The sequence below is a fragment of the Cynocephalus volans genome, chromosome 1 (assembly GCF_027409185.1).
Source record: "Cynocephalus volans isolate mCynVol1 chromosome 1, mCynVol1.pri, whole genome shotgun sequence".
Classification (NCBI taxonomy): Eukaryota; Metazoa; Chordata; class Mammalia; order Dermoptera; family Cynocephalidae; genus Cynocephalus; species Cynocephalus volans.
This window is the reverse complement of record NC_084460.1, coordinates 119097008-119124627: the sequence shown is the minus strand read 5'-3', so window position 1 is coordinate 119124627 and position 27620 is coordinate 119097008. Positions and strand designations below refer to the sequence as shown.

At 38.1% G+C, this 27620-nt stretch overlaps 2 protein-coding genes and 1 non-coding gene across 8 annotated transcripts; 2 read left to right on the top strand and 1 right to left on the bottom strand.

The window, feature by feature from the left end:
- On the bottom strand, positions 1-13227 carry WDR53 (WD repeat domain 53). 6 transcript variants are annotated; one of them, XM_063106821.1, is made up of 5 exons: positions 13076-13097; positions 12755-12899; positions 12350-12423; positions 7059-7554; positions 1-697 (listed from the first exon to the last, which is right to left on the bottom strand). In XM_063106821.1, exons 4-5 carry the CDS (start codon positions 7536-7538, stop codon positions 101-103), a joined length of 1077 nt encoding a protein of 358 aa, XP_062962891.1. In that variant the 5' UTR covers positions 7539-7554; positions 12350-12423; positions 12755-12899; positions 13076-13097; the 3' UTR covers positions 1-100. The 6 variants fall into 6 exon arrangements, with proteins under 6 accessions (XP_062962891.1, XP_062962916.1, XP_062962909.1 ...); XM_063106846.1 differs by lacking the exon at positions 12350-12423 and having other exon boundaries at positions 13076-13091; XM_063106839.1 differs by lacking the exons at positions 12350-12423; positions 12755-12899 and having other exon boundaries at positions 13076-13227.
- Positions 11629-11691, top strand: LOC134365656 (U7 small nuclear RNA). The gene has a single exon (XR_010022139.1). It is a non-coding gene; the product is annotated as a U7 small nuclear RNA (small nuclear RNA).
- Positions 13170-27411, top strand: FBXO45 (F-box protein 45). Its single transcript, XM_063106875.1, has 3 exons — positions 13170-13829; positions 20132-20488; positions 24948-27411. Exons 1-3 carry the CDS (start codon positions 13515-13517, stop codon positions 25131-25133), a joined length of 858 nt encoding a protein of 285 aa, XP_062962945.1. The 5' UTR covers positions 13170-13514; the 3' UTR covers positions 25134-27411.
- Positions 27412-27620: the final 209 nt, after the last annotated feature.

The following is a 27620-nucleotide window of genomic DNA, read 5'->3' as shown; positions in this document are numbered from 1 at the left end:
GAATGATTCTACATATGACCAATAGTTTAAATAAAGAATCAGTATTTTTTTAAATCTAAAAAAAAAATTTGCCACAGTTCTTCAAATGATTTTATTGGATTTAAAATTCATTTAAGAGATATACAGATATACAACTAGTTTGATCAGCTACTAATATATTTTGGTGCCCCTTTATTTTTGTACCCAAGAGCCAGTTCACTTTTTCTCCATGTTCAATATTTAGCTTTGGTGAAATTCTGCCATGTTCTTCCTCATCTGCTACTGAAGCATTAGTATTTCCACCCTTCTTGGTATAAGTTGCTCTTTTAGTTTTCTTCCTGTGGGTATGCTTTGCAGGACTCTTCTGTTTTTTCTCAACTTCACTGCTCACGTCCCACAACATTATCTTCCCATCATTCCCTCCAGTAAGCAGCAAATAGGATTCTGGGAGAAAGCAGACCTGGGATACCCCCAAAGTGTGGCCCTTAAATCCCAGTTCCTGTTCACACTTGACTCCCATCACCCTAAAGATTCGAATCTTACCATCTTCTGCACCACAACTAAAAATATTACCACACGATGCCACAGAGACAGAGTGGGCTAGAGCAGGGTTTAAGAGCTGACCAGGTGATTGTGGGCTTTCCATTTCTTCTGTTTCATCCTCCTGTAAATTTGTAATCCACAGTGGCCGGGCTTTCTGAAGATTCCACAGCATCACCTTAAAATAAGAAGTTGACTTTATAGTCATACAGTTCTAGCCATTTTGTTCAACTATTGTGCTTATTCAGCTTCTAATAAAATCATCAAAATAATCTGAGAAAGGTCAATAGGAAACATCCCAGCAATATTAAAAAAGAAAAAAAAAATCAGATGCTACCACAATATGTCAATGGAATACTACTGTGGGACTAAAACTAAAATGCAGATGGGAAGTAAGGTAGACTTACAGAACAAGATCCTGAAACTTTTGATTAACAAACCCCACTAGACTTCTGGTCAAGATGGCAGAGTAGACAGTCCCCAGAGTCACTCTCTCCCACAAATCAACCAATTCACAACTACAGAAAAGCAACAACAGCCAAGCTGGGGCTGCTGGAGCTCAGGGGAAGAAGAGGAGAGACCTATAGAGTGCATGAAGGCGGGAGAAGCCACTATGAGAGAAAGAAAAAACTGCTCTGACCGTTTCTAGCCCCGGCCATGCCCAGGCTGGAGTTGCTGAGCTCATGGAGCAGGAACCAGCAAAACCGGCAAAAGCCGCAGCTGTGCCCTTCGGATGAAGTTGCTTGGAGGCGGCAGGGGAGAAGAGGGCCTTGGTGGCCCCCAGGCCAGCAAGACCACTAATAGGGTTCCCGTGGACCCACATAGGAGCGAGAAGCCACAACAACTGAAAAAAGGAGCCACTCAGAGGCCGGTGAGTTATCACAAGGGACCAGCGCATGGCTCGTCCCATGGGAAGTGTTTGCAGCATGGGTGGTGGGGAAGAAAGGCCCATCTGGAGAACACTGGGGCACAGCAAGGACAGCTGATCTGCACCCCAATCAGCAAAGGACCACTCAGAGGAGACTGGTCAGGAATGCAGAATTGCATGGGGTGCAGTTTGATGAAAAGACTCAGGCCCAAACCAGAGTTTCTACACAACCCAGGTGCACCAGGTCTCTGGAGAGCCAGAAGTACCTATAAAGTCAACCATTAAAACCTGAGCTGAACAAAAAGCCTTCCCTAGGGAATCAGCAGCAAAGCATCAATTTAGCTCAACCACAGAACTCAAGTACTGGTCCCCACAGGAAGTTCCCCCATTTTAGAAGTAAGCAAAGGACAACAAATTAGTTCCAGTGCAGAGTTAAATGATGGGAACAGCAAATAATCCAACACAGAAATGAAAGAAAAAACAAAGTACCGACAACCAGAGATGAAGTTTCATATTAACTAGTAAAGGTCTCACTTCACCAAAGAATACCTATAACACCTAGAAGGACCAGAAGTCTCCTGCGATATCAAGCCAGAAAGGGGAGAATTCTGGGGGCCTCAGCCATACCCCCCACACCCATAACCAATCCCGAGGGTAGGGGCCTTGGGCCTCAGCCACCCCCCCACCCACATGCACAGCTAGCCCAGCAATGACCATCAAGCCACTGCAGGATGCACCCCAGGCTCATCTGAGCTGGGGCGGTGGGGGGCCTTGGGCCTTGGCCACGCCCCCCCACACGTGCAACCAGCCCAGTGACGACCACCAAGCCACAGCAAGAAGGACTCTGGGTTCTCGAGCTGGGACAGTGGGGGATGAGGGCTTTTGCCACACCCCCCTGACATCTGCACCCAGCCCAGCAATGACCAAGCCACTGCTGGAAGCCCCCCAGTTTCCTCTATGGGAATGAGGGGGTTGCCACAGGCCTCAATCCAGTCCCTCCTCTTTCCTCCTTCTTCCATCCCATTTCCTTCCCCTTTCTCCTCTCCCCATCCCTCCCAACTGCTCCATAACAACATCCTAGAATGTAAAAAATAATATTAATAAAATTACATTTTCTTTAAAAAAAAAAAAAACCCACTAAAGTATTTGTTAAACAGCTGCCAGTTTCTATAAGTCTTTCTACCTTCATCTCTTCAAGTAAAATTGATGATTAAGAAATCTGTCACTTTTAGTTTACACTGGTTATAGGTAAAAATGCCTATCAACTAAATAAACTAAATTTGGATTATCATTGAAATAATGTCTATCTGGAATGCCTTTCCTTTCCTGTCACCCAAATTACCCATGCTAGGGGCTTAAGCTCAAGTCCCTGTTCCTTCAACAAGGCTTTCCTAACTATTCCAACCCACTTCTATTTTTTGTATTTAGTTTCTATTCTATTAATTGACATATACTACTAGCTTGTCAATTTCTTGAGATTGAATTCATCTTTGCTAATGCCTAGCATAATGCCTGGGAAAGAGCAGAAATTCCAAACGTGTTTGTTGATTAATTTGACATCCTAGTATTATATTTGGTTTTTTGTTGTTGTTTCCTACCGTGATCTTGGACCTACTAAATTGATTTAAAAGAAATGGTAATTAAAACCTGTTTAAAACAAAATAAGCATTCTGAATGGATTTTATACTATAATCTAGTGATTCATCCCTTTCCTGTATCAACCAATTTGAAGAGAAAAATATTCTAAATACTTTCAAAGAGGACAGCTTTATTTTACCATCTGGTATCCCTGAATAATAACTCACAATTTTAATGGACACTAGCATAGCATGACCTTGTTTAGAGAGTGAAAAGAATAGATCTGAATTGACATGATTACCACTGGTGATGCTATTTTCAAAAGCAGCGACATCTAATAACACTTATATTTTGCTACTTGGAAAAGCATTGAAAATTCTTTTGGATTGGATTTATAACATTATACTAAGTGGCTAGCAATCACTACTTGCGTGAAGCCAAATCCTAACAAATTGAAACAAGCTAACGTAAAAATACATATCAGAAAATATAACAAAAATGAATGAGTACTGAAACTTGATATAAAAATAATTTCTATTAAAAAATCTGAACACAGGAAAATGGACATTCCAGAATCTGCTAGCTTAAGTGTATTGGCAGGTACCCCCAGTTCTTTCTTATACAGCTCCTAATGCCTGGATTATATTTTCTGTCCTGAAATGCAACATGAATTACACCCAAAATGTTTTCAGCAGCTGAAACATTTTTGTATTTGACTTAAATCATCTAAATGTCTTAACAGTTATTCCAGATTCTATTAAGTCCAGAATCATTTCAAAGTATTGAAGATTCTGGATTGTTCCTCTCTGAACATTCCCTTTATACCTCTTTATTCTTCCTAACTGCCAAAAACTCCAAGGTGTTTTACACCCGAATTCTCAACCAGCTATTAAAGCAGTATCACCTAAACAAGAGAGCTAGAGATATTAAAGCAATAGAATAAAAAAAGTTTGGGACGTTTGGTCCTGTAAAATGTAAAAGAGAGAGAAAATGGACAACTGGCAAATGTTTAGAAGTGAATGCAATCATATCAAAGTGATCCTGCTCAAAAATTTCTTCCCTTCCAAAATTTCTTTCCACATAAAAAATTTATTTTCAAGATAAAGAGCCTCCTCTACCATCCTGATCCCTATGTGTTGGTACTAGAGATCTTGCAAACTCCAGAAACAACAACAAACCTTTGAACCATTTGTTTTCAGCTGCTGAAATGAGGGGAGAAAGAAAATCAATGTGTGTGATACAGAAATACATGGTGGTTTCAAATTTCCAACGGTCTTTACAAGAAAAAACTGTATTTGAATGATAGATACAAAGGTATTTATTTAATGTTATTCTTTATACCTTATGTGTATATTATAAATATTGTTTTGTATCTATTTAATAAAAAATTAAAGTCTCGGCCGGCCCGTGGCTCACTCGGGAGAGTGCGGTGCTGATAACACCAAGGCCCCGGGTTCGGATCCCATATATGGATGGCCGGTTCGCTCACTGGCTGAGCGTGGTGCTCACAACACCAAGTCAAGGGTTAAGATCCCCTTACCGGTCATTAAAAAAAAAAAAAAAAAATTAAAGTCTCAAGTATCTTAATAAATCACACTTTTCTCTAAGATCCCTGCCTCTTTGAGTACACTTTGCCTATTTAAACCTATCTAAATGAAAAGAAATAATTTCATAATTTCTATAATAACGAAGGTAAGTGTGTTGAACATGGCAATATAGTTGACCCTTGAACAACATGGGTTTGAACTGTGTGGGTCCACTTATATGTCAATTTTTTTTCCAATACACGTATTTTCTCTTCCTTACTTTATTGTAAAAATACAAATACATATAGCATACAAAATATGTGTTAATCAACTGTTTATGTTATTGGTAAGGCTTCCAGTCAACAGTAGGCTATCAGCAATTAAGTTTTTGGGAAGTAAAAAATAATACTTGGATTTTCAAGGGTCAACTGTAACTCGAGTAGTGCCTTAAGCTAAAATTGGTTTGCTTAGAGAGAAATAACTCAAAATTAACCTAGTAAGAATTCCCTTCCACTTTTATGTCTACATTCTTGAGCTCCCCCATACGTCGGTTATTCTTAAAGTTTAGAATAACACAGAATAGCTGGGTTTTAAGGAGAAAACTGTGAAAAAATTATAGCGTTTCAACTTCAGTATAGGAAGCAATCTCTTTAAAGCACAACTGTGCTCTTAGCCACTGTTGTTACATGACAACCCAGTGCAGAAATTAATCTACAGTGAACTTTCAGTAACTTTTGCCAGGCAAATCAAAATAAGGAATTACTTAAGCCACCCTTTCACAAAATATTTGTTTTCTAGACTGTTCTCTAGCAACTGCCTTCCACTAAAACATCTCACCTAGAACTGGAGGCAAAATGATAAATCCAGATGCCCATTCCTCCCACTGTAATTTGAAGAGTACAGGTCACTTCTGCATACCTATAGTCTTTTGCCATGCCTCGTGGTTAATTAATGAGCCAGTGATAGAAAAGTGGCATAGCTGAAAGATGTAATAATGACTAGTCAAAGACACACTATACAATCTGCCTACTTAAAACTGATATCACTTGGTTGTGTGTTTCTTCACAACCACATAGGGAGATTATCGCTACCAGGTTAGAGAATGTAAGAGAATTACAAAGGGCTTGGTCAAGACCTAGGAGTAGAAAAGAAGTTAGAAATTGTACTGTCACAGTGCCCCGTAAATGTAGAGCAATTCTCAACAGAGGCACTATAGACATTTTTGGTGGGACAATTTTTTTTTTTTACTGTTCAGGGTCTATTCTAGCACTTCAGGACATCTACTGTTTCTGCCTGCTAAATGCTGGTAGCTTGAGGAAGAAGGGAACAGTCATTGTGACAACAAAAACCAGACTCATTGATTCCTAAATTATAGGAGATGTGTAGGGTGGAGGAGGGAGTGGTAAAGAACAATAGCCAAGAAGGTTGAAAAGTCAAACCTTAGATGTTATTAACAGGAACAGTCTCAGAAGTAAGATACTGTATATAATTGAGAACATAGATTAAATGCCTTGAAAAGTTCTGAACATGTAGGTCATTAATAAACAATGTTTCTCCTACTAGAAGTCACCTGTTCCCAAACCAACAAACTTTTCTGTCACATTATTGATGATATTCTGCTTCAATACCTCTGGTGTCACAGAGAAAAAACATAGCCTTTGGAGACAGAGAGATAGAGGTTTGAATCTCAGTAAGGCAGCTGTGTGGACACTTAATTTGAACCTCAGTTTTCTTATTTATAAAAGAGGAATAACTATCTAGGAATAACTGTGGTGTGATTAGAATTAAAACTAACATATGTAAAGCACTCATAAGTACTAAGTGCCCAACAGACAGGAATCATGATTATTCTCACTCCAGTGAGGAGATTTACTCTCTCCAGAGGAAGCACATTCAGCGGTGGGAAAATTAAAGCTATTTGAAAAATCACATTAAACCAAAATCTGCTTCCCCTTGACTTCTGCTATTTAAACCAGCATATTCCATTTTTTTCCTCTAAAAAAACTAAGAATTAAACACCTCCAGTTCCTCACATAACGAGATTTCTAGATATATCTACTCTCCTGAAGGCCTTCCTCTGGATATGGGCTAATTTGTAATGTTACTTTCAAAACTCAACGCTGAATACAATGCTCTGATACTGGTCATTCATATACAATATTTCAATTAATGTACACAAGAATTTTCAAGTAAAAACAGACCCAGTCCCTCCAACTTTTTTTTTTTAACATAAGAGTTTGTAGAGAGTGGGCAGATCAACTCTGCCTTCAGTACGCCCCTTTGTTTAAACAGATGTTTTGAATCAAACATTTGAATTCTCAGGTCTTAGGAATGTCTTAAAGCATAGAGAAAGGAAGACTAAAGGATTAATGATTACTTTGTTAATAAAATCTACTAGGTTTTGTCAGTCTAAAATTAAATGTAGAAGTAAAGCTTATGGTTCATAAATGCATGACATGTTAGCAGAGAACAGAAAATGCAAAGACATATTTAGCCTGATCAATAACTTGATTCTGTTAGCAAATCCCATTTAGAAATTACCCAAGTACTCTCTGCAAAAGCATCACCTGCATATCCAGTCCACATGACACCAGGCTCTGAGGCCTCCGAGGTCGAAAAGCTATAGAGGAACAGATATTGGAATGTTTCTTCAGGGATCTGCTAACTTTCTTATTTTCCAAATCTAGAATTTTGATTGCCCCAGAGTCATCAGCAGAAGCCAGCAGGTTTTCAGTTTCATTCAATGAAAGACAATTGATTTCTTCTTCGTTCACATGAAAATGGTCCAGGGAACTTTTGAGGAATCTGACATCCATTATGCTAATAGTTTCTCCATGTGAGGCATAGAGCTTGGTGGGACGGGAGTGAGAAAATAAGACACTAGTAACATCATCAGCCCCTTGGAACTGTGTGTGTCCTAATAGAGTCCCATCTTCACCCCAAGTGATGAGATCTCCACCCTCTGCTCCAGAAGCCACTAGTCCTTCTTTACTTGCATTCAGGCAGAGAATAGGAGAAGAATGTCCACCAGTCCACTTGACTGCCATAATGGCCCAGAAGACTCTGTGAAGAGGGGGAGGAAAAACTATAATTTCATGTTCTATATAAGAACTTGATGGTAGAAGACAAATGTAATAAGCAATATTTCATTTAAATATTTCTAAGTGGTACTTATAACATCAAGGCCAAGGGTTTGGGTTACTATACCAGCCAGCACCAAAAATATTTTTAAAAAAATTTTTTTTTAAAAAACACTTGAAAAATCAATAATAATAAAAAAGATATTTAAAGATCAAGTCTACAAAAATCCTAGGGGAACACAGGGTTGTGGTGTACTGGCTGGCACATGACTAAGTGAGCTTTCCTTGCTATCACTGACCCAGGTAAGCCTGGTCCTCTAGTCTTTGACCTGAGACCCACATAAGAATAAACACTAAATATATTTATTTTAAATTAGGAAAAATTCTTTTAAAGAGAATTAAAAATTCTGCATGATCATCATGATCATCAGGTTATACCTTTTATCTGGATAATGTTTTAGAGAACGAACACTGTAGCCAGATTCTCCAGGTGTGTATTAGCTGGGTAACTTTGGGCAAGTTCCTGAACGTCTCTGTGCCTCACTTTCCTTCTTTATAAGAAAAAATAACACTCATAGGACCATTGAGAGGATTAAATGATAATGTATGTAAAGCGCATAAAACAGTGTCTGGTACATAATGAGTGCCCAACAACTGTTCCAATTATTATTTCTATTTTTATTAACCTGGTCCAAGTGGCATCATATATACTACACAGGTGGTCTGAAAGTGTGTTCCCCAGACCGGCAGCATCAGCATCACCTAGGAACTTGTTAGAAATAAAAATTGTTGGACCCCACCCTAAACTTACTGAATCTGAAACTCTCGGGGTGGGGCCCAGCAATGTGTTTTAACAAATCATCCATGTGATTTTTATATATGGTAGAATTTTAGAACCTGTATCATACTAATCATCATCTGGGGAACTGGTTAAAAATGCAGACCCTTGGGTCTTACCATCAGAAATCCATTCACTAGGTAGGGCCGAGCCCGTGGCGCACTCGGTAGAGTGCTGCACTGGGAGCGCAGCAACGCTCCCGCCGCGGGTTCGGATCCTATATAGGAATGACCGGTGCACTCACTGGCTGAGTGCCGGTCACGAAAAAAAAAAAAAAAGAAATTCATTCACTAGGTTATCTAATTTTATTTTCAAAACAACCCTCCTAATTGGTATTATTCCATTTTACAAATACTAAAACTGAGTCTCAGAAATTTTAAATAATTTGCCCAAGGTCACTTGGCTATTAGGATTTGTACATGGGGTCAAATATAAAGGTATCCCAAATGTTTAAATAATACAGACCCTTTTCTAACAACTCTACTTGACAAGTGTTATTTGTTAGTATTCTTTGAAAGTACAGAAAATGACCAAAAGCTACTAATAATTATTGCTTTTAAATGTACTCACATATGTTTAATCATATTATCATCACTTATACAACAGTAGTACTTACATGCAAAATTTAGATTCCTGATCCCCTAGGAGTCCCAGGTATATATACTGGAATTATAACATAATACTACCCTGTCTTAACTGCCTATTGGTTAAGGCAAAAAAGGAAATCTGGGCAATTTATACAACTCTAATGGCCAGACCAAAGAAAGCAAACAAATCTATACGGACAGATTTAATTTTTCATTTCACAAGCCAAGGGAAAATCTACCAAGTGAAAAACTGACAGAGTTGCTTTGTTTTCAGACAAGATACTTGAATTTAGTCCTAAGGTACAGAGATAAATTTCCTAATATTGTTTGGAAAAATCATTTAAAATAATCTGGCAATCTGCCTAAAGTTTCCATTCCCAAAACAAAGCTTCTTATTTCCTCCCAATTTTAGCCACACATACACACAAACACACACATAAAATCACTAAGTAGACTGCAAAAAATCACTGATCTATTAGTTATCAAGGTAACAGAAACATGGATACAAAATCAGATATAGCAATTTTCATAAAGATGACAAAATGTGAAAAAAAATGTTTTTTTTAATTTCAGCAGAAACATTTGATTCATATACAGAGGAAACTATTTAAATAGAGACTGAAGCAAATAAAATTTAATGGAGAGGCTTGGAGAGGAAATGAGTCAAAGGGAGGTAAAAACAGGGTGCCTTGGTGGGTTGATTTTTGTTGACAAGTTCTGAAATAGTAGTTAAATAATTTTAGGCCATAACAAAGACTCTTGCCAAAAGTTCCAGATAAACCAAGAAAAAAGGACACATGATTTTAAATGAAAGGTATTAATGTTATTTATGCTTAGGAACTGTCATATGTCTTATAGGATAAAGATGTTATCCTACCTTAAAATATGAAATTTGAATTATTAAAAAGGCAACTTAAGTTACAAATAATTTTGTGTAACTGTTATGAATCTTTGGGTGTTGATCACTTCTTTCCTAAGCTACAGTTTTAATTTTGCTAAGATGAATCAACTTTAAAGTCATAAACTCTGAACTCTACAGTTTTAAGATTTGCTGATTTTTGTGTGCATATAGGTTTGGATCCCTGCTGGGATTTTTAAGTTTTCTCAAAGGCAAGAACGAGGCAGGGTTTCTAGTGCTCCTATTTCTCCATTACAAATCTATCCATAGGAGATCCAAATAAATGTTGGCTGGCAGATAAGTTTTTGCAGGTTTTCTTCCTAATGTAATTATTTTCTGGAAAGATTAATTCAATTTTAAAGGTAAATTTAGCTAAGTTCTACTCTAAAGTGTGAGAAATCAGGCAATAAATGGATTTCAAAGGCTGACCAGTTGGCTCAGTTGGTTAGAGCATTGGTTAGAGCATGGTGCCAATAACACCAAGGTCCGGGGTTCGAGCCCTGTACCAGGCAGCACCAAGATCCAGGGTTCGAGCCCTGTAACGGCCAGCCACAACCCCGGCCCCCCTAAAATAAATAAATGGATCTCATACTTAAAGGGACTATTATAAACAAGAATACAGTTCCTATAAATTTTTCCGTAACAGAACCAGTGGTAACTATCATTCAAACCTCTAATCTCTAAATCACATGGATAATATTTACTGATCACCTATCTAGTCAGAAAAATAAAAACAAAGATCTATTATTACTAGGAATGTTAAGAAAAAAAGAGTTGGTAATGCCTCAGAAATCCATACACTCTATGAGCCTATTAATTTTAGTCAATCAACATTATGCATAATATTGATCAACTAGAGCCTCCAAAATTATTTGTTTACTTAGTCTATAAAATTAAAATTATTTGTTAGTATTTGAAACACATCACCAACCAAAAGTTAAACAATTAAACTGCTGTGGTAGAAGGGTGGTGGGAAAAAATGTGATTAAATTTGGGTTAAATCGAACAATCTTTCTGAAATGAGTTGGCAAGCTACTGTTTCTTGTTTTTCTATTTCTGGGACTGGAAAGCATAGCAGAAAAATTAAGTGTCACTATACTCATATTCATGTATAAAATCAACAAGCTTCTCTTTTCTTATGTAGTTGTCTAAAGGGTCAAGCACAGTAATTAATCATAACCTACTGTGGATTATTTTAGTTAGATAATAGATTCCTTCCTTCTAACACCTAATGAGATAATGCAGTGGGTGAGGGAAAGGTGGGGTATTTTGAGAGCATTTTTAGAAAGGGTGGAGTGCCACAATTGGCAGTTCTAGACAGCCAGAAGGCAGAATGAGGGTACTGAAAATGGGGAAGGAGGCATGACAGGAAAGGTAAAGAGCAGGTGAAAGATTTATAAAAAGAAAAGAAGGGAGTGATAAAGATAATCATTTCCTACTTTGAAATTATACCTGGGCTACCTGAGGGATAGTCTGCCACTGAAAGTCACCTCAATATGTCGACTAGATTGGCACCAGAATTATCTCATCGGAGCCTTCAAAGACTCTACCTCACCATACTAGACAGACAAATGCCAAAGTCTTTAGTAACTGAATGATCTCAACTCTCAATACTCTACTCCAGTCATACATCCTCTTATCCACTGTCCATGCCTTTAAAGCTGTTTGTTCTGCTTGGTTCTTTACTCCCTACTCAGATGGACCAATTCTACTTATCCTTGAAGATTTAAAAGAAAGTGTTAACAGCTCTTTTAGAATTTCTCTGTCACGTTTTCTGGTTGTTATCAGAAACCCCTCTTCCCCCAAAATATTAAAATAAAAGAAACATAATTATCTCTTCAGACAAAACTTGGTTCAACATTCAAGAAATGTAATCTGAGTCACTATCACTATAATCAGGACAGATAGGCCAACTTTTCTTCACAAGGTTTTTTTGTTTTTGTTTTTTTAAATAAATATGACCGGTAAGGGGATCTTAACCCTTGGCTTAGTGTTCTCAGCACCACGCTCACCACCGTAAGCTAACCGGCCATCCCTATATCGGGATCCGAACCCGTGGCCTTGGTGTTATCAGCACCACACTCTCCCAAGCGAGCCACGAGCCGGCCCTCACAAGGTTGTTTTCTAAAGTTGGTGTTAATGTGGAAGAGAAGCTGGATAGCAACCAAAATGACTGAAGGGCGGTGGCATTGACATTGGTAAGAATGAAAAGAATTTGGGTTACTCAACTTGGCGAAAAAGACATCTGGGAAGAAGGCACCGGCAAGTAATAGTCAAACACCATGTATCAGAGAGTAGGGAAGGTAGTTGCTGTTCTTTTGTTTTTACTAGACAACTAGAAATGGATAATACACAGCAGGAAGCTTCAGGAAAGATTTCTTACTACATAATGGTCGCAAGACACTGGGGTTAACTACTAATGAACTCTGTGAACCCTATTATTATAATTACTTACCTCACACAGTTGTTTTGAGAATTATATAAAAATCCGCGTAAAGAACCTGGTACAGTGCCCGGCTCGCACCGTGGCTGAAATGATGGTTATTATTATTCTTTTACTAAGCGCTCTTTAAAGGCTGTCAGAAAACTTTTTGGGCACCTAGGAAAGCGAAGTATGAGCAAATAATGCTGAAATTCTTTCCCTTCCAAGAAACCATCTATAATTACAGCCTCCACGTCACTCTCTCTATTGGGATATTTAACTGAATAAAAACGCGTTGCCTTAATCTGCCTACTAAACTGTGGATCTGGGAAAGACTGCATTTTGCCCAAAAGAATGTAGCACTTAATTAGCACTAAAATCAACTTTAAGTTTATCCAGAAGTTGTGGGACAGAGGGGGAATATTCTGATGTAGCTACCTTACTGTCCGAATGCACGCTGGCACAGACGTTCCGGTAAGTACCGACGCTGAGAACGAGAGGGCCTGACCAGGAAGAGACTGCCTCAGCTGTCCGAAGCAAGGAAAAAGGATCCAGCTCAAGCCAAAGGTGGAGCTAGAATTGGCTAGCAGAAAGAGGAAAGTTTCACGCGTTAAGTTGGAGTCTGGAGCAGGAACCTAACTGACACAAGGACACTTCATAGGAAAAGGGGCCCAGGACAGCCGATGTGTGGCCACTAGACCGAAAAGAGGAAGAGGCACTAAAGGGAAGCCCCATAACTCACCGGCACCAATCTCATACCTGCAGTTCCCGCTCCCTTCCTCAGCGCCTTGTGATGACCTCACTCGCGGGCGCCCAATCCCATCAAGCGCAGGGCGCTAGGCGGCTCAAGCGAACAGTCACATCCGGGGCCCAGAGGAATCTCGAGCGAGCTGGGCGTGCGCCCTTGCTTCGTGCCCTCAACCCGCATGGCGGAGCCACCGGCGCGCCGCGGCGAGGCCGGGCGAGTCGGACGGTTCCGGCGCCCTCTCTGAGCCGCGGGGGAGGGGCGGGGGACGCCTGTGCGGCCGGTGTGTCTGCCCTCAGTGAGGCGGGGCGCGAGTGGTGGAGGCGCCGGCGGTTGGCACTGAAAGGGGCGGTGAGCTAGCTACTCGGTTCTCAAGGCGAGGCTCGGCCTCCGGAGCAGAGACGGGGGGAAGCGGTGGCGGCGGCGGCGGCCCTCGGGCCGGCTGGTGAGGTGATGGCGGCTCCGGCCCCGGGGGCTGGGGCAGCCTCCGGCGGCGCTGGCTGTAGCGGCGGCGCGGGCTCCGGCTCCGGCTCCGGCTCTGGGTCCGCGGGGGCCGGGGGCCGGCTGCCAAGCCGGGTGCTGGAGTTGGTGTTCTCCTACCTGGAGCTGTCCGAGCTGCGGAGCTGCGCCCTAGTGTGCAAGCACTGGTACCGCTGCCTGCACGGCGATGAGAACAGCGAGGTGTGGCGGAGCCTGTGCGCCCGCAGCCTGGCAGAAGAGGCTCTGCGCACGGACATCCTCTGCAACCTGCCCAGCTACAAGGCCAAGGTGAGGGAGTCCTGGGCCACACCGCTGCCCCCAGTCCCGCTCCTCGGCGCCGCTTTCAGTGCTTCCCATCTAAGCTTCTGAATCAGGCGCCTCGCCTCACCATCCCGCCTTTCCGCGGCTTCAGTCAATACTTTCCTCACCTCTCCCCTCCATAAAGATCTTCTTATCTTTGAAGTTCGGCTCTTTAACCAGCCCCACTTCCGTGATCCACTTTATAAAAGACTAGATGGTTTTCCCATCACTCATTCTACTTTTGACAGGCTTTCGCCTTAAAGACAGACCACCACTACTGTACCTTTTAATACTCTCATCCTGTTTTTCTCCCTGGACTCCAAATAGACTTTATTATATTAGATAATCTCCTTTTTTAAATGGGCTTAGTTTCTAAGATCTTTGTTTTCACCCCACATTCACCTCACCTTTTCCAAGCTCTGATTATAACCATTTTTATTTTCGCCCAACTTCTCTTTAGTTTCCTCCACTGTATTTCAGGCTTGCAACTGAGTGTGGTCCTAGGCATTCTGCTCACTTTAAAGATACAGGCTTTAATGGACCATACTTCCCATAAGCACCATGTTACCGTCATGATTCTGTCTTGTCCTGCTAGTCATGATTCTGTCTTGTCCTGCTATTATTGGCTACTTTCTTGCTAACTTTTTTATAGTTCCACTTTGATGGTGTGTCTCTTCTATTTCATTTGTCATCTAACGTGCTGTTCCAGTTTTGCTGCTTCCTTTTTTTCTCCTAGATCCCTGTGCATATTTCTGCCACCTTCGTAAACAAATTAAAAATGTCAAGTAACAGGTTGTGGTAGGGCAGAGAGGGTTCTCCAGATCATATACGCAAAGGGCCTTGGGCTTGGGTTCATTTGGATGGCTAACAGCTATTCATTTAGTGGTCACCAAGAGCGTATATAAGAAAGGATGAAGTCTGACCTGGAATTTGGTAAACGTAAAAAATACATTAATAACTAAAAAAGGGAAGACATCCCTTTTTAATGCTGGACTGACTGCCAATGGGGGTCAGAAGTAAAAAATTTTTTTCCACGTGAAATAGATGTAAAATTTATTCTATAATAAAACAAGTTTTAGTTTAACAAGATAAGGAACATTGCTGTTAAATATTTCAACTATCAATTGCTTTTCTATTAAGTGAAATAATATTAATTTACTAACACAGTATTTGTGCATGATAGATGCTCAATGGAAACTACTTGTAGTTTATATAGAAGAATGCAGAAGATTACAATTTTGTCCTTTCTTTGCCTAATAAATGGTTGGTTTCATAAGTTTTATTTTCTCATAAAGTTTATTGTTTTTACTTGTTTTAAATTAAGGCTTTTTTTGGTAACTGATTTGTAATAGATATGTTCACATTAGTCAAGATTCAATATGTAATGGATAACGTTTCCATGTGAGTCAAACTTCAATACATTTGTTCTTAGCCAAAAGGCAGAGAAGCAATTAAAACTTCAATAGAAGCAATATGATATACAGCAAAATATCTTCTTTTTGCCCTTCTCCCGCAGCTAACTGGTTCCCCTTCTTGGAAGCAACCTATTTTACTGTTTCTTTTGTAGATATTTTAGGTTTCTTAAGTTTTTAATACTTTGTTTGCCTTTCTACTATGTGCCGTGTAGATTTTGTAGACTTGTACTAATCACATGTTCATTGAGATGTTGCAGGATTTTTCTTGAATATCTTGAGGATAAAAGATTAATTCAAAAGTAGTCAGATAGTGTAGTAGGTAAGTCAGCCTAGTAGAGGAGAAAAAAAAAAATACAGAAATAACTTCAATACATGGTAGAATTTGCTCCTTACTGTTAGAGATATAAAAAAAGTATACTAGAAGTTCAATGAAAGGGGAAATTTACAAGTGGAAGATTGGAGAAGGTTTGAGGTTGAGGTTGTATTTGAGCTAAATCTTAAAGATGAGGAGGATTTGAACATTTTATGAAGAGGAAGTACTCTGAACAGAAGCAGGGCAAGAGGAAAGCAAAGGGTCTGTACAATTATTTTTATTTAAAAAAAAAAAAGTGCTGGGTGTATGCTTAATTTTGCAGCTGCAACGGTGAATAAAAACAGGCACAAACTCATATGGATGCCTTGCCTTATCTAGTGTGGGAGTTCACAATCTAGTGTGAGAAATGGATATTAATTAAACAATCACATAGTTGTAAAACTACATCTGGTAAGTACCATAAAGGAAAGATTCTTAGTGCGCTGGGTCTCAGTAATGGAGGATTTACCCTAGGTAGGGAGGTCAGGGAGAGCTCTCTCAGAGGAAATGATGCATGAACTGAGACCTGAAGGATAAGGATAGGTAGGCCAAGGGTGGAGAAAAGAGCCTTCCAGGATGGAACCTGATGAGTATGAGGGACAGAAAATATGTCAGTGTGGCTAGAGAATAGAGAGTGATGCCAGTTTGAGATAAGATGGAAGAGGTGGACTGTGCCCAAACTATAGGAAAGCCATTTCAAATTGTAATCAAAAGGGACTTAGAGGTATGGGGATTGGTGATATAATTATTTTGCATTTTTAAGATGTTATTTCTGACTTCAGTATGGCGAACATGTTGGAAATTTGGTATATCAATTCGGAAGTAGGTGGTGGAGGAGATGGAGAGAAATTGACAGATTTAGGAAGTAAAATCTACAGGACTTGGAAATAGATTTGAAATAGGGGTGAGGAAGAGGGAGGTGCTAAGGATGACTCTTAGGTATCTGTCTCACATAGTATAGAGACCACTCAGGATAGACTCTGGAGGAATGACAATGACTTCAGTTTTGGTAGAGTAGAATTTACACTGTTTTTGAGACATCAGAGATATTTCAGGTAGATAGCTGCTAAAGGTTGGAACTTAGAGGAGAGGTCTAGACTAAAGATACAAAATAATTTAGTTAGATTAAATGAAAGGAAGCGGGAAATGCGATTGTAAAGGTAAGCTGGAACTAGGTATATCGTGGAGGGCCTTGAAATACAGCCTTCAGTCTGTAGTTTGGGCTTTGTTCTGCAGTAGGAAACCATAGAAGTTTGAACAGGGGACAGACAAAATAAAAATTGTGCTTTAAAAAGACTAGGCCATAAGATGAATTGGAGAAGGCAGGAGTTAGTGCGTCTACCAGAGGTACTTAAGACTTGAACAAGGTGTATAGCAGAGAGAAGGGGATGGCTGGGAGAGAACAGTCCACATAGGTGGGCAGCTGACTGGGTGAGTGAGATGAGGAAGATGGAGAAGTCAAATAGAATTTCCAAGGAGCCTGGGTAATTGAGAAGGATGGGAACAAGTTGGGATAGCATAAAACTGGAAGGTATTTGGATTTGGTCAATCTGTTTAGGAGTTTTCTTTTTAAAAGTTCATATCACCAAGAAGCATTAATTATCCTAGTTATACTTGGCATCTAACTACAGTTCTCTAAGTTTCCGACTTAGACCCATAGGCAGGTCTTAAAGCTGTTTGCTAAAATGGTAAAATCCAGGTTGTGCATGAGACTGTGAGACAAACTAAGAACTGTTTTTATTTATTAATTTGGTATTTATTTTTCCATATCATCTAAATGTTTCGGTATCCGTCTCTAAAAAATAAGGATATATAACATAATCATGATACCATTATCACCTCTAGAAGAAATTAACAATAATTCCTTATAAAAAATGTAATGTTCAAATATTCAATTGTGTTATAAATGTCTATGTATATTTGTGGGGGGAGGGGTGCAGGGCAGCTGGCTGGTGCAGGGATCCAAACCCTTGACCTTGTTGTTATAACACCATGCTCAAACCAGCTGAGCTAACTGACCAGACCTCAAATGTATTTTTAACTTACAGTTTATTTAATCAAGATCTGTATTAGGTTCCCATGGCAAACAGTTGATATGTCTCTTAAGGCTATTTTAGTCTACAGATTAACTCTCCATCTCCCCCACCTCCCATTCCGGCAATTTATTTATTGAAGAAAGCAGGTTGTTTACCCTCAGCCTGGATTTTGCTGATTTCACTTGCATGGTGTTCCTTAACATGCTCTTCTGTCCTCCATATTTTCTACAGAGGTTTGATCAATTTAGATTAGATTAGATTAGTTTTTTCCTTTTTTTGGCACAAGATTTTTTTTTACTAGAATCAAGTGGTTAGAGGTGTGTTAGAGGATAAAATCTACAGAATTAAGTGTTGTGTGGTGCATGCAATGGTGAGTAGGAATTCAGAAGAGAGAAATGAGGGGTATTCAATGGCCTTGGTTAAGAATAGCTTCATAGAGGTGGTCTTAGAGGATGTATGGGAGGAGGAAAGCAAAAATAGTACTACAAACAAGGATAATAACACTAAGGTAGAAAGGGAAATAGGAGGAATCAGATCTGGAGTGCTTTGAAAGCCAGGCAGAAAAATTTGCAGTTCATATGGTACTAAATATGGAACTATCAATGGTTACTAAATTGGAATGAGATGTAATAAAGGTGCTATTTTAGAAAGACAGGTCTGGGGGCCGGCCTGTGGCTCACTCGGGAGAGTGCGGTGCTGATAACACCAAGGCCACGGGTTCGGATCCCATATAGGGATGACCGGTTGGCTCATTGGGTGAGCGTGGTGCTGACAACACCAAGTCAAGGGTTAAGATCCCCTTACCGGTCATCTTAAAAAAAAAAAAAAAAAAAAAATAGACAGGTCTGGAAAGAATTCAGGTAGAGGGCCAAGACTGAGTTTGGAGAATTCTGGGGGCAGAAGAAGGGGTGGTCTCCAAAAAAGAATATAATAGAGGATCAGTCCAGGGAAATAGGAAGATGACGTAAAAGTTTGAGGAAGAGGTTGTCAATAGTGTCAATGTGACAAAGAGAAAAAAGAGAAAAGCAATTGGAATTTATACAAATTGGGAAATAAGCATAGGGAAGTATTAATTAAATATTTTATCATGAATTAATTCTCTTGATGTTATTCTCTTGAGCTATTTAGACAATTCTTAATATTTTAGGGACATTTTCCTCCCTCATTTAATCTTATGTTCTGACCTTTTCAGTGCTTAAAAGTGCGTTATAATAGGAGCACATAGGAAAAATATTAGGAATGCTTCAGTTTTACAGCCTACTTATGAAGGCATGGATACCTGAAACAAGCACTTTAAAAAAAATCTCTGCTTTGTAGTGCAACAATGAAACAGTAAAGTATTGGCTAATGGTAAATGAACACCTGATGAAGGAGCTGGATACCTTACTTCTCTTTGGAGCTCTTGCACTAGCTAACTGTTGACTTTTAGGTCTGTGTATTCATCGCTAAGTTAGATTGCATGACCTAATATGGACATTCTGTGACTCTGGTGTTGATTTCTCAGGTTAAGTAAAGTAATAGGTCCCTGCCTTCCACTGTTTTTGGGTAGTTTGAATAAAGACGGGATTTTTTTTAAAAACATACAAACCAAAAGTTTTAAATTAATAAAACATGAGAAATTGTCATTATTTGTACAGAAGAGCTATTTTCATACTGTCTTTATTTTGGAAGCTTAAAAAACTTATAATTACTGAAGGGCCAACTAGCCTGTCCTACTGGTCGCTGCTCTTAATGACTATCTCTTTGTAAATCCTAGTGGTTGAATTTAGTTGCTATATAGGGGATTATTTGATTTGGTAAAATGAGAGTGCTGATGTCTCATTGTATGAGGAATACCTAACAAGCAAGCTAAGATAGTTTGTGGTTATTAAAATTTTTCATAAACTTTAGAACTGCTATGACTAAGGTAACTGTTTTACAAAAAACAGATTATTTTTGATGACAGCATTGCTGATATGAAAACTGTGTATCTCCTAACTTTCCAATATAAAAATATTAAATATAAACAAAAGTAGGGAAAGTAGTTTGAAGAACTTCCCTATACCCAGCACTAAGCTTTTATCAATGATTAATTTGTGGCTAGTCTAGTTTCTGTTTATCCCATACACTTTCCCACTCTACCTTGGATGTTTCAAAGCAATTCCCAGATAGTATTTCATCTATAAACATTCCAGTATTATCTCTAAAAATAGGATTCTTGCATATATATATTTTTTAATGTTTTAAGAAGTATATTTGGAGAAATTATACTACAATTTAGAATTCTGGTCAGTGATGAAACAGTTGGCAGTTATTTTTAATGTTATTCAATTTATTATGTTAGTATCCCATCCTGAGACTTTAGCCCTTATTTGGAAATACTTATTGTGTTACTTAAAAATATATAACTTTATTATTTAAAAACATGTAGCCTGAAGTTTGGGCACTTTATGAGATTTAAGAAAAAATCAAATTTCTCTTTCTTTGGTCTGTTTTTCATCTTCTTAGGTACGTGCTTTCCAACATGCCTTCAGCACTAATGACTGCTCCAGGAATGTCTACATTAAGAAGAATGGCTTTACTTTACATCGAAACCCCATCGCTCAGAGCACTGATGGTGCAAGGACCAAGATTGGTTTCAGTGAGGGCCGCCATGCATGGGAAGTGTGGTGGGAGGGCCCCCTGGGCACTGTGGCAGTGATTGGAATTGCCACAAAACGAGCCCCCATGCAGTGCCAAGGTTATGTGGCATTGCTAGGCAGTGACGACCAGAGTTGGGGCTGGAATCTGGTGGACAATAATCTACTACATAATGGGGAAGTCAATGGCAGTTTTCCACAGTGCAACAATGCACCAAAATATCAGGTGAGAAATGGTATTTTCTCAGGTGTGGGCCTTTGTCAAATCATGCTTTCATTTATTTTAAATTTATAAATGTTTATATAGCAGCTTTCTGTGTCTTTGGTAATTTTTAAATAAGTGGTATAAATGGACTTATCTCAATATTTGTTTCCTAATGCATATATGACCTTGAGCAATCCATCTTCGCTCTAGATGAGGGGTTGGGAAACTTTCTGTACAAGGCCCGATAGTAAATATTTTAGGCTTTGCACTCCATATGGTTTGTCTCACAACTTTCAACTCTTGTTATAATACAAAAGCAGCCATAGATAATGTAAATGAATGACCTTGACTGTGTTCCAATAAGATCTTAGTTATGGCTGCAGGGCAAATTAAGCCCAGGGGTAGTAGTTTGCCAGCTTATGCTCTAGATTGTCATCTTTCCTATATCACAACACATCCAAATCTTCTTTTTCTGGACATCTCATCTCAACAAATGCACCTGTGTGCGTGCACATATAGACTTACTGTCTGCTACTTATTAATCTGTTTGTGGAGTCAAAGCCTCTGGAGGCATCATTGATTTCTGTAGGGACAGGGAAGTTCAAATAAATTGTATTTTTCTTTTTCTTTTTTTTTCATAAAAGGGAGAATCTAGGTATTCTTTATTTTTTTCATCTTAGCCTTAAACCATAGTCATTTGATTCTAGAGTCAATATTATAGTTCCTATTTGTTTTGATTTTGTTTTGTTTTTTGGTGGCTGGGTCCCAACCCTTGACTTTGGTGTCATCAGCACTACACTCTCCCAATATAGTTTCTATTTGTAAAAGCCATATTATTACCATAGATTTGACAGAGTGTAAAACACAATCATCTGATAACAAATTGGAAATCTTAAGAAACTATAGATTGCATATTTCAGAGCCACATGTGTCTTGAAAGCTCTAGCCTCAGTAATGACCTCAAGTCAGACATGCTAAAGTAGAAGAACTAAAAATATATCCCATTTCCTGAAGTATGAAAGCTGAAAGGATTTTCTCTCACAGAATCCTTTCCTCACTCTCCTTTTATGCTCTGCATATACACTAAGGAGAAGAGTGTCTGGACTTAATAATCACTGAAGATCATGCTTGTGATGATTTTTTTAGTGAAAGTCCTTGAGTCTTTGTTTTTCAGAGAACATGCTCTGTATGATTTCAGTCCTTTTAAATTTATTGAGACTTGTTTTATTTCCAGCACATGGTCTGTCTTGATGAGTGTTCCATGTGGGCTTGAAAATAATGTATATTCTGTTGTTGGATGGAATATTCTGTAAATGAGAATTAGGTCACATTGGTTGATAGGGCTCAAGTCTTCTATAACGTTACTGATTTTTTTTTCTACCTGTTCTTTCACTTATAAGAGGAGTATTGAAATGAACTATGCTTGCTAATTTGTCATTTCTTCTTTCAGTTGTGTCAGTTTTTGCTTCATATGTTTTGGAGCTCTGTTATTAGGTGCATATACATTTCTAGTCATTATAGCTCCCTGCCTGATTAATTCTTTTATCATTATGAAAAGACTTTCTTTGACTCTGTTAATATTCCTTGTCTTTAAGTCTATTTTGTTTGATATTAGTATACACACTCCAGCTTTCTTATGCTTACTATCACAAAGTACCTTTTGTTCCCCATTCTTTTCCTTTCAGTCCATCTTTGTATTTAAACTGGGTCTCTTAAATAACATATAGTTGGCTCTTGCTTTTTAATCTAACCCAATCTCACAGTCTTTGCCTCTTGAGTGTTTAGTTCATTTAAATTTAATGTAATTGTTGGACTGCTTAATATTGTCCTTATCTCTTTGCCTTTGAAGCTATGATTTTTTATTTTCTGTGGCTGGCCAATAAGGGGATCTGAACCCTTGATCTAGGTGTTACCAGCACCATGCTCTAACCAAGTGAGCTAACTGGCCAGCCCAGAGGTGTTTTTTTTGTTGTTGTTGTTGTTGTTTTTGTTTTTGCAGCTGGCTGGTACAAGGATTGAACTCCAGATCTTGGTGTTATAGGCACCACTCTCTAAATGACTGAGCTAACCAGCCATCCTTATGTTCTCCCCCACCCTTATTTCTCTGTTCTTTGGATTAGATAGTTTCTATTTCTCTGTCTTCAAGTTTATGGATTCTTTCTTCTGCCATCTCAATTCTGCTATTGAGCTAGGCTTGTGAATTTGGTTACTGTACTCTTCATCTCTATAATTTTAATTTGATCCTTTTTTGTTTTCCTTTTGTCTTTTGAGATTACCTATTTATTCATTCTTAAATACTATATTTTTATTTAATTATTTGGACATATTTATAATAGCTGCCTTGAAGTCTTTATCTTCTAAATCCTAACATCTAGGCTTGGTTGGAGTCAGTTTCTGTTGTTTACTTTTTTTCTCCTTGAGTATGAGTCACACTTTCCTGTTTCTCTTTATATCTAGTAATTTTTTAATTGAAAACTGGACATGTAGGTAATACATAGTAGTAACTCTGGAGTGTTTTGTTTCTCTAGAAACTGCTTTATTCTGAAAAGTGTAGGTTTTCTTGTTCTAGTAGGCAATTAATTTGCCTAGACTCAAACAGTAAACTCTGTCTCCCCTGTGCTGTGCAGCAGCTGATGTTCAGATTTTTTCTTTTTGACTTTTGCAGCTTTACTGCTTTTGTAGCCTGCTTCCCTGGGGGTTTCCCCTGTACCAGTGTTATGTAGTGGTCACACAAGGATTTGGGCAGTTTATCCTCAGATTTTGGGGCTCATCCTTTCTGTGGTTTTGTTGCTTCTGGAGTTCCTCCTCTAAGTTTCTAATTTCTTTGCCATCTCCAAGTTTTACCCTGTGACACCTAAAGTAAGACTTCTGCTTTCTGGTCCCTATGCTGTGTGCTCAGAGATGAGTCAGATTTGCAAATCTCATCATGGGTAGTTCTGTCTTCTTAACTTCATCTTCTATAAAATAGGGATAGCTCCTAGGATTGATGTGAGGATTAAATGAGATAATAAAACATAAAACAGATACCCAACAAAATATTTTTATTTCTATTTTGTTGTTATCATTCATGTTTTGTTGTTAGCTGTGGTGGTGGTATGATTTGGAGGTCTTAGGTCTATAAAATGGGGTGTAGGTTAATATGAGAGTTGGGCAAAGAGAGGGAAACAGCAGATGTTGGCAGTTGTTTGTGACAGGAAATACAATAAAGGAAAGTAAATGATAATAAAAGCAGTTACCATAATCAGAAAGTATTAAATTTTGACTTTTGATTACAAATATTAGGAATTTTTGCCTCCACGGATATAGATGCAACATCCATTTATAGATGCAAACTATAAAGATGAGACATCTTTCTCTTTCTTTTGGAAGTTGGCTGGTGTGGGGATCCGAACCCTTGACCTTGGTGTTATGATTCTGTGCTGTAACCAGCTGAGCTAATTGGCGATCCTGAAACATCCTTATTTCTTTGCTGACTTTTCTAAATGGGAAAATAACAATATATTGTGCTCCCAGTTTAGTTTAACAGTCAGTGCTACTGTTTTTGTAACAAACAGGTGTTTTAGAGCAGTGGCCCACAAATTGACTAATAAGCCTGTTCTGCATCTTTAGTCAGATTTGATCATTCATGATTACATGAGTTCCACATTGTATTTGGAACTACTTTGTAAACCGTAAAGGCTATGTAAGTGTTTTATTACAATGATTTTTTTTATTGTGGTTAAACATATTATATTTATTATTTTTACCATTTGTAAGTATACAATTCAGTGGCATTAAATACATTCACAATGTTGTGTAACCATCACTGCTCTCTATACTCAGAACTTTTTTGCCATCCCCAACATAAACTCTTTGCCCATTAAACACTAACTCCCCATTTTCCCTGCTCCCCAGCCCCTGGTAACCTCTATTCTATTTTTTGTTGCTATGTATTTGACTATCCTAGATATTTCACATAAATGGACTCATACAATATTTATCTTTTTGTGTCTGGGTTATTTCACTTAGCATAATGTTTTCAAGGTCCATTCATTTTGCAACATATCAAAATTTCATTTCTTTTTATGGCTAAATAATATTCCATTGTTATGTATATACTATAATAATTTGATAAGGTTATTTAGATAGCCTTTTTTTTGTAAAATATACCAAATTATAGATTTTAGTGTCAACCTTCTTAAGCCTTTAAACAAACAGTAAATAAACCTGGGTAGTGTTCATGGGGAACATTTAAATTGTTAGTAATGAAATGTAGATCCCATGTGAGTCTTTAAAAAACTATCGAAATAAGTATTTGTGATGAGATTGATATATGTTCTTTCTTCTAGATGTTTCTCCCTGACAAGAAAGCTTCCCTTCTGATTTTTCTAGATAACTTTTAGGATACATATTCTTAATAATATCTTCAGTCTCTTAATTTGTGTCCTTGGTGTGCCCCTGGTGGATTTTCTTCTAACCTTCCTTTGATGTTTGTTCGCAGATAGGAGAAAGAATTCGAGTCATCTTGGACATGGAAGATAAGACTTTAGCTTTTGAACGTGGATATGAGTTCCTGGGGGTTGCCTTTAGAGGACTTCCAAAGGTTTGCTTATATCCAGCAGTTTCTGCTGTATATGGCAACACAGAAGTGACTTTGGTTTACCTTGGAAAACCTTTGGATGGATGACAGTGGCTTTCTTGGGATGAATGACAGAGTGAAGGAGAGATCTGCTTGTGGAAAGTAGAATCATGAAGTGACAGTGTCATATGTGCATGTCCAAGAAACATCCTGAAAAACACCTGAAGTTGTAAACTGGAGCAGCAACTCTACAGCAGAGATTATCTTAGTGTTTTCTCTTTCTACTGAGTCAGAAAAATCCTCAGGGTTGCATTGGTTGAGTGGGCAGTTGACATGTGCATATTGCAGCAGATTTTGTCTCTAAGTTAGCAATGTGTTATTTCCAACTTAAAAGGTGAGATTTTAGAGATGCTGTAAAAGGGATAAGAGAAGCAAATAGTGAGATTTTTTAAGTACTGTGTTTGTGAAGAGAGATTGATCCCATCATACAACTGCCTGTTCTTTCTCCAGTCCCTTTTTTTCCCAGCCAGCTTGACTATTAGAAAAGTATGAAACTGGTTGGGGTTTATTTAATATTTTTAATATATTGAGAAGCATGGTCTGCCTGGACTGCACTTCTCTAACAGTGAGATGTAAAATTGTGCAGCTATTTTAAAAGTTGTATATACAATGTGTGTAAAAAAACTGAAAAAAAAAAGACAAAGCGTTTGCTTTGTTCTAGTTCAATTTCTTAAAAACCACTACATGGTACAAAATTAGAATTACATTTGGGGACAATTGGGTAACTACAAAGAAGAGGAGATGAGTTATACTGGCTCATTTTGTATTATTTTTGGCTTACAGTTCCCATAGCTGTTACAGTCTGTTGTTGGTTTTTGGTTTTTTTCTGGGGTTTTTTTTTATTGCTTTTTTCTGACCAAAATTATAGTAAAGATCCCTCAGTCTCCTGGCTAAAGATTGGGGGAAGGAAAATCTGTTTCTAGTTATACATATATCAATAAGGGTCATCTAAACATAATGTAATGTGCATCTTTTGGTATCTGGTTTTATTTTTTGGCCTTCTGAGAAAGTGTCTCGTAACACAGAAAATTGCCATTTGCTCTTATAAGCCTCAAATATGAAAGCTATTAGTCATGGACTCCAGGAAAAGAATTGATTAATGGTCCTTTTATTTAGTAACTTTATAATGCTATAGATATTATCAAAAAAATTTTTAATTTCATATTGTTTACATCACACAACAATCTAAGCCTCTAGCTCTTCACTGGGGCTATCAAAATGTTTACTCACCCACCTGAAACAGGTTAAGATATTCTTAATCTTATTATAGATAATTGCCCCCATGGGACTTGAAAATAACACCTTGTGCTGAAAACTTCAGGTTGGCAATATTTTGAAGGTTTTATTGTAGAAGAGTTTAACATGAATTCCTATTTTGACTGATAAATCTTATTTCTCTTTACTGATACTCTTTTAAATTAATACTCCAACACACGAGGTGATATTTCCTTTTGTTAGAAGAGAAACAAACTCATCTTTCTACATGAAAGTATAAATTGTATGGTTTCGGATACGTAAGAATCAACGAAGGCAGGTGAAATCATTGTACTTTTTAGGTTATTGCTATTTTTTTTTTAAATCTAATAAAATTAGGGACAGCAAGCAGCTGGCTGGGTTTCTTGGGTTGTTCCTTGAGAGTTAAAATTATTAATACTCCTATGAAGCAGGGGATTTCAGCCATAGAACAAAGATTTAGTGTTGCCACCTGAAAAGTTTACAAATATTTATTGTGTATTTGATATGTTGCTTGAAAAGGTGAAATTTGTTAAGGATTTTTTCTATATCCATGTCAAAAAAATTTCCTTGTACAGAATAAAATTATATATTAAATGTATTAGAGAATATAGCTGATACAGAAATTGAATTTTCTTGGTATAGAGCAACTTGATTTGGCAAAGTTTAAAATTTGGTTAAAGGCGAAAACTGGATCTGGATGATAAAGTCCTTTAAGTACTTGTTCAGATTGTTATATGGCCAATTCCAAGAGCCTTTGCTGAGAGTTTTGTTTATAACTTCTGTTTTTGTCTTGTCAGTAAACATTCATTTGCAACAAAGTTTTGAAGGTGCTGATTGGAAAACAGAAACACATTATTACCCATTAAACCTGGAATCAAATATTGCCGAAATATTTAATGACAAGCCATTCTGATCTCAAAGATTTAAGTTCTCTAATATCCCATTTGCAAACTTTGTAAAATGGAGGTTCATGGTTAGCATGAGTATCTGGGGAATGAAGAGCCTTCATTTATAACCTGATAAATTTGTTACTAGAGACCAATAGTAGTGTACAGAATATTAAAACAAACTGCTACATTGTTCAAGGAAATGGAGTCTTTTTCATTGGTGCTGAGCACATTTAGGTAGAAGACAGTTGCACTTGAAGATTGAGTATAAATCATCTAAACCAGTGGTCCTCAATGTTGGCTGTCCTTTGGAGTCAGTTTGGAGTGTGTTTTAAAAAGTGTTGATGCTTGGGTCCCATACCCGAAGATTCTGATATTTGTCTAGGATATGACCTGGCCATAAGGATTTTTT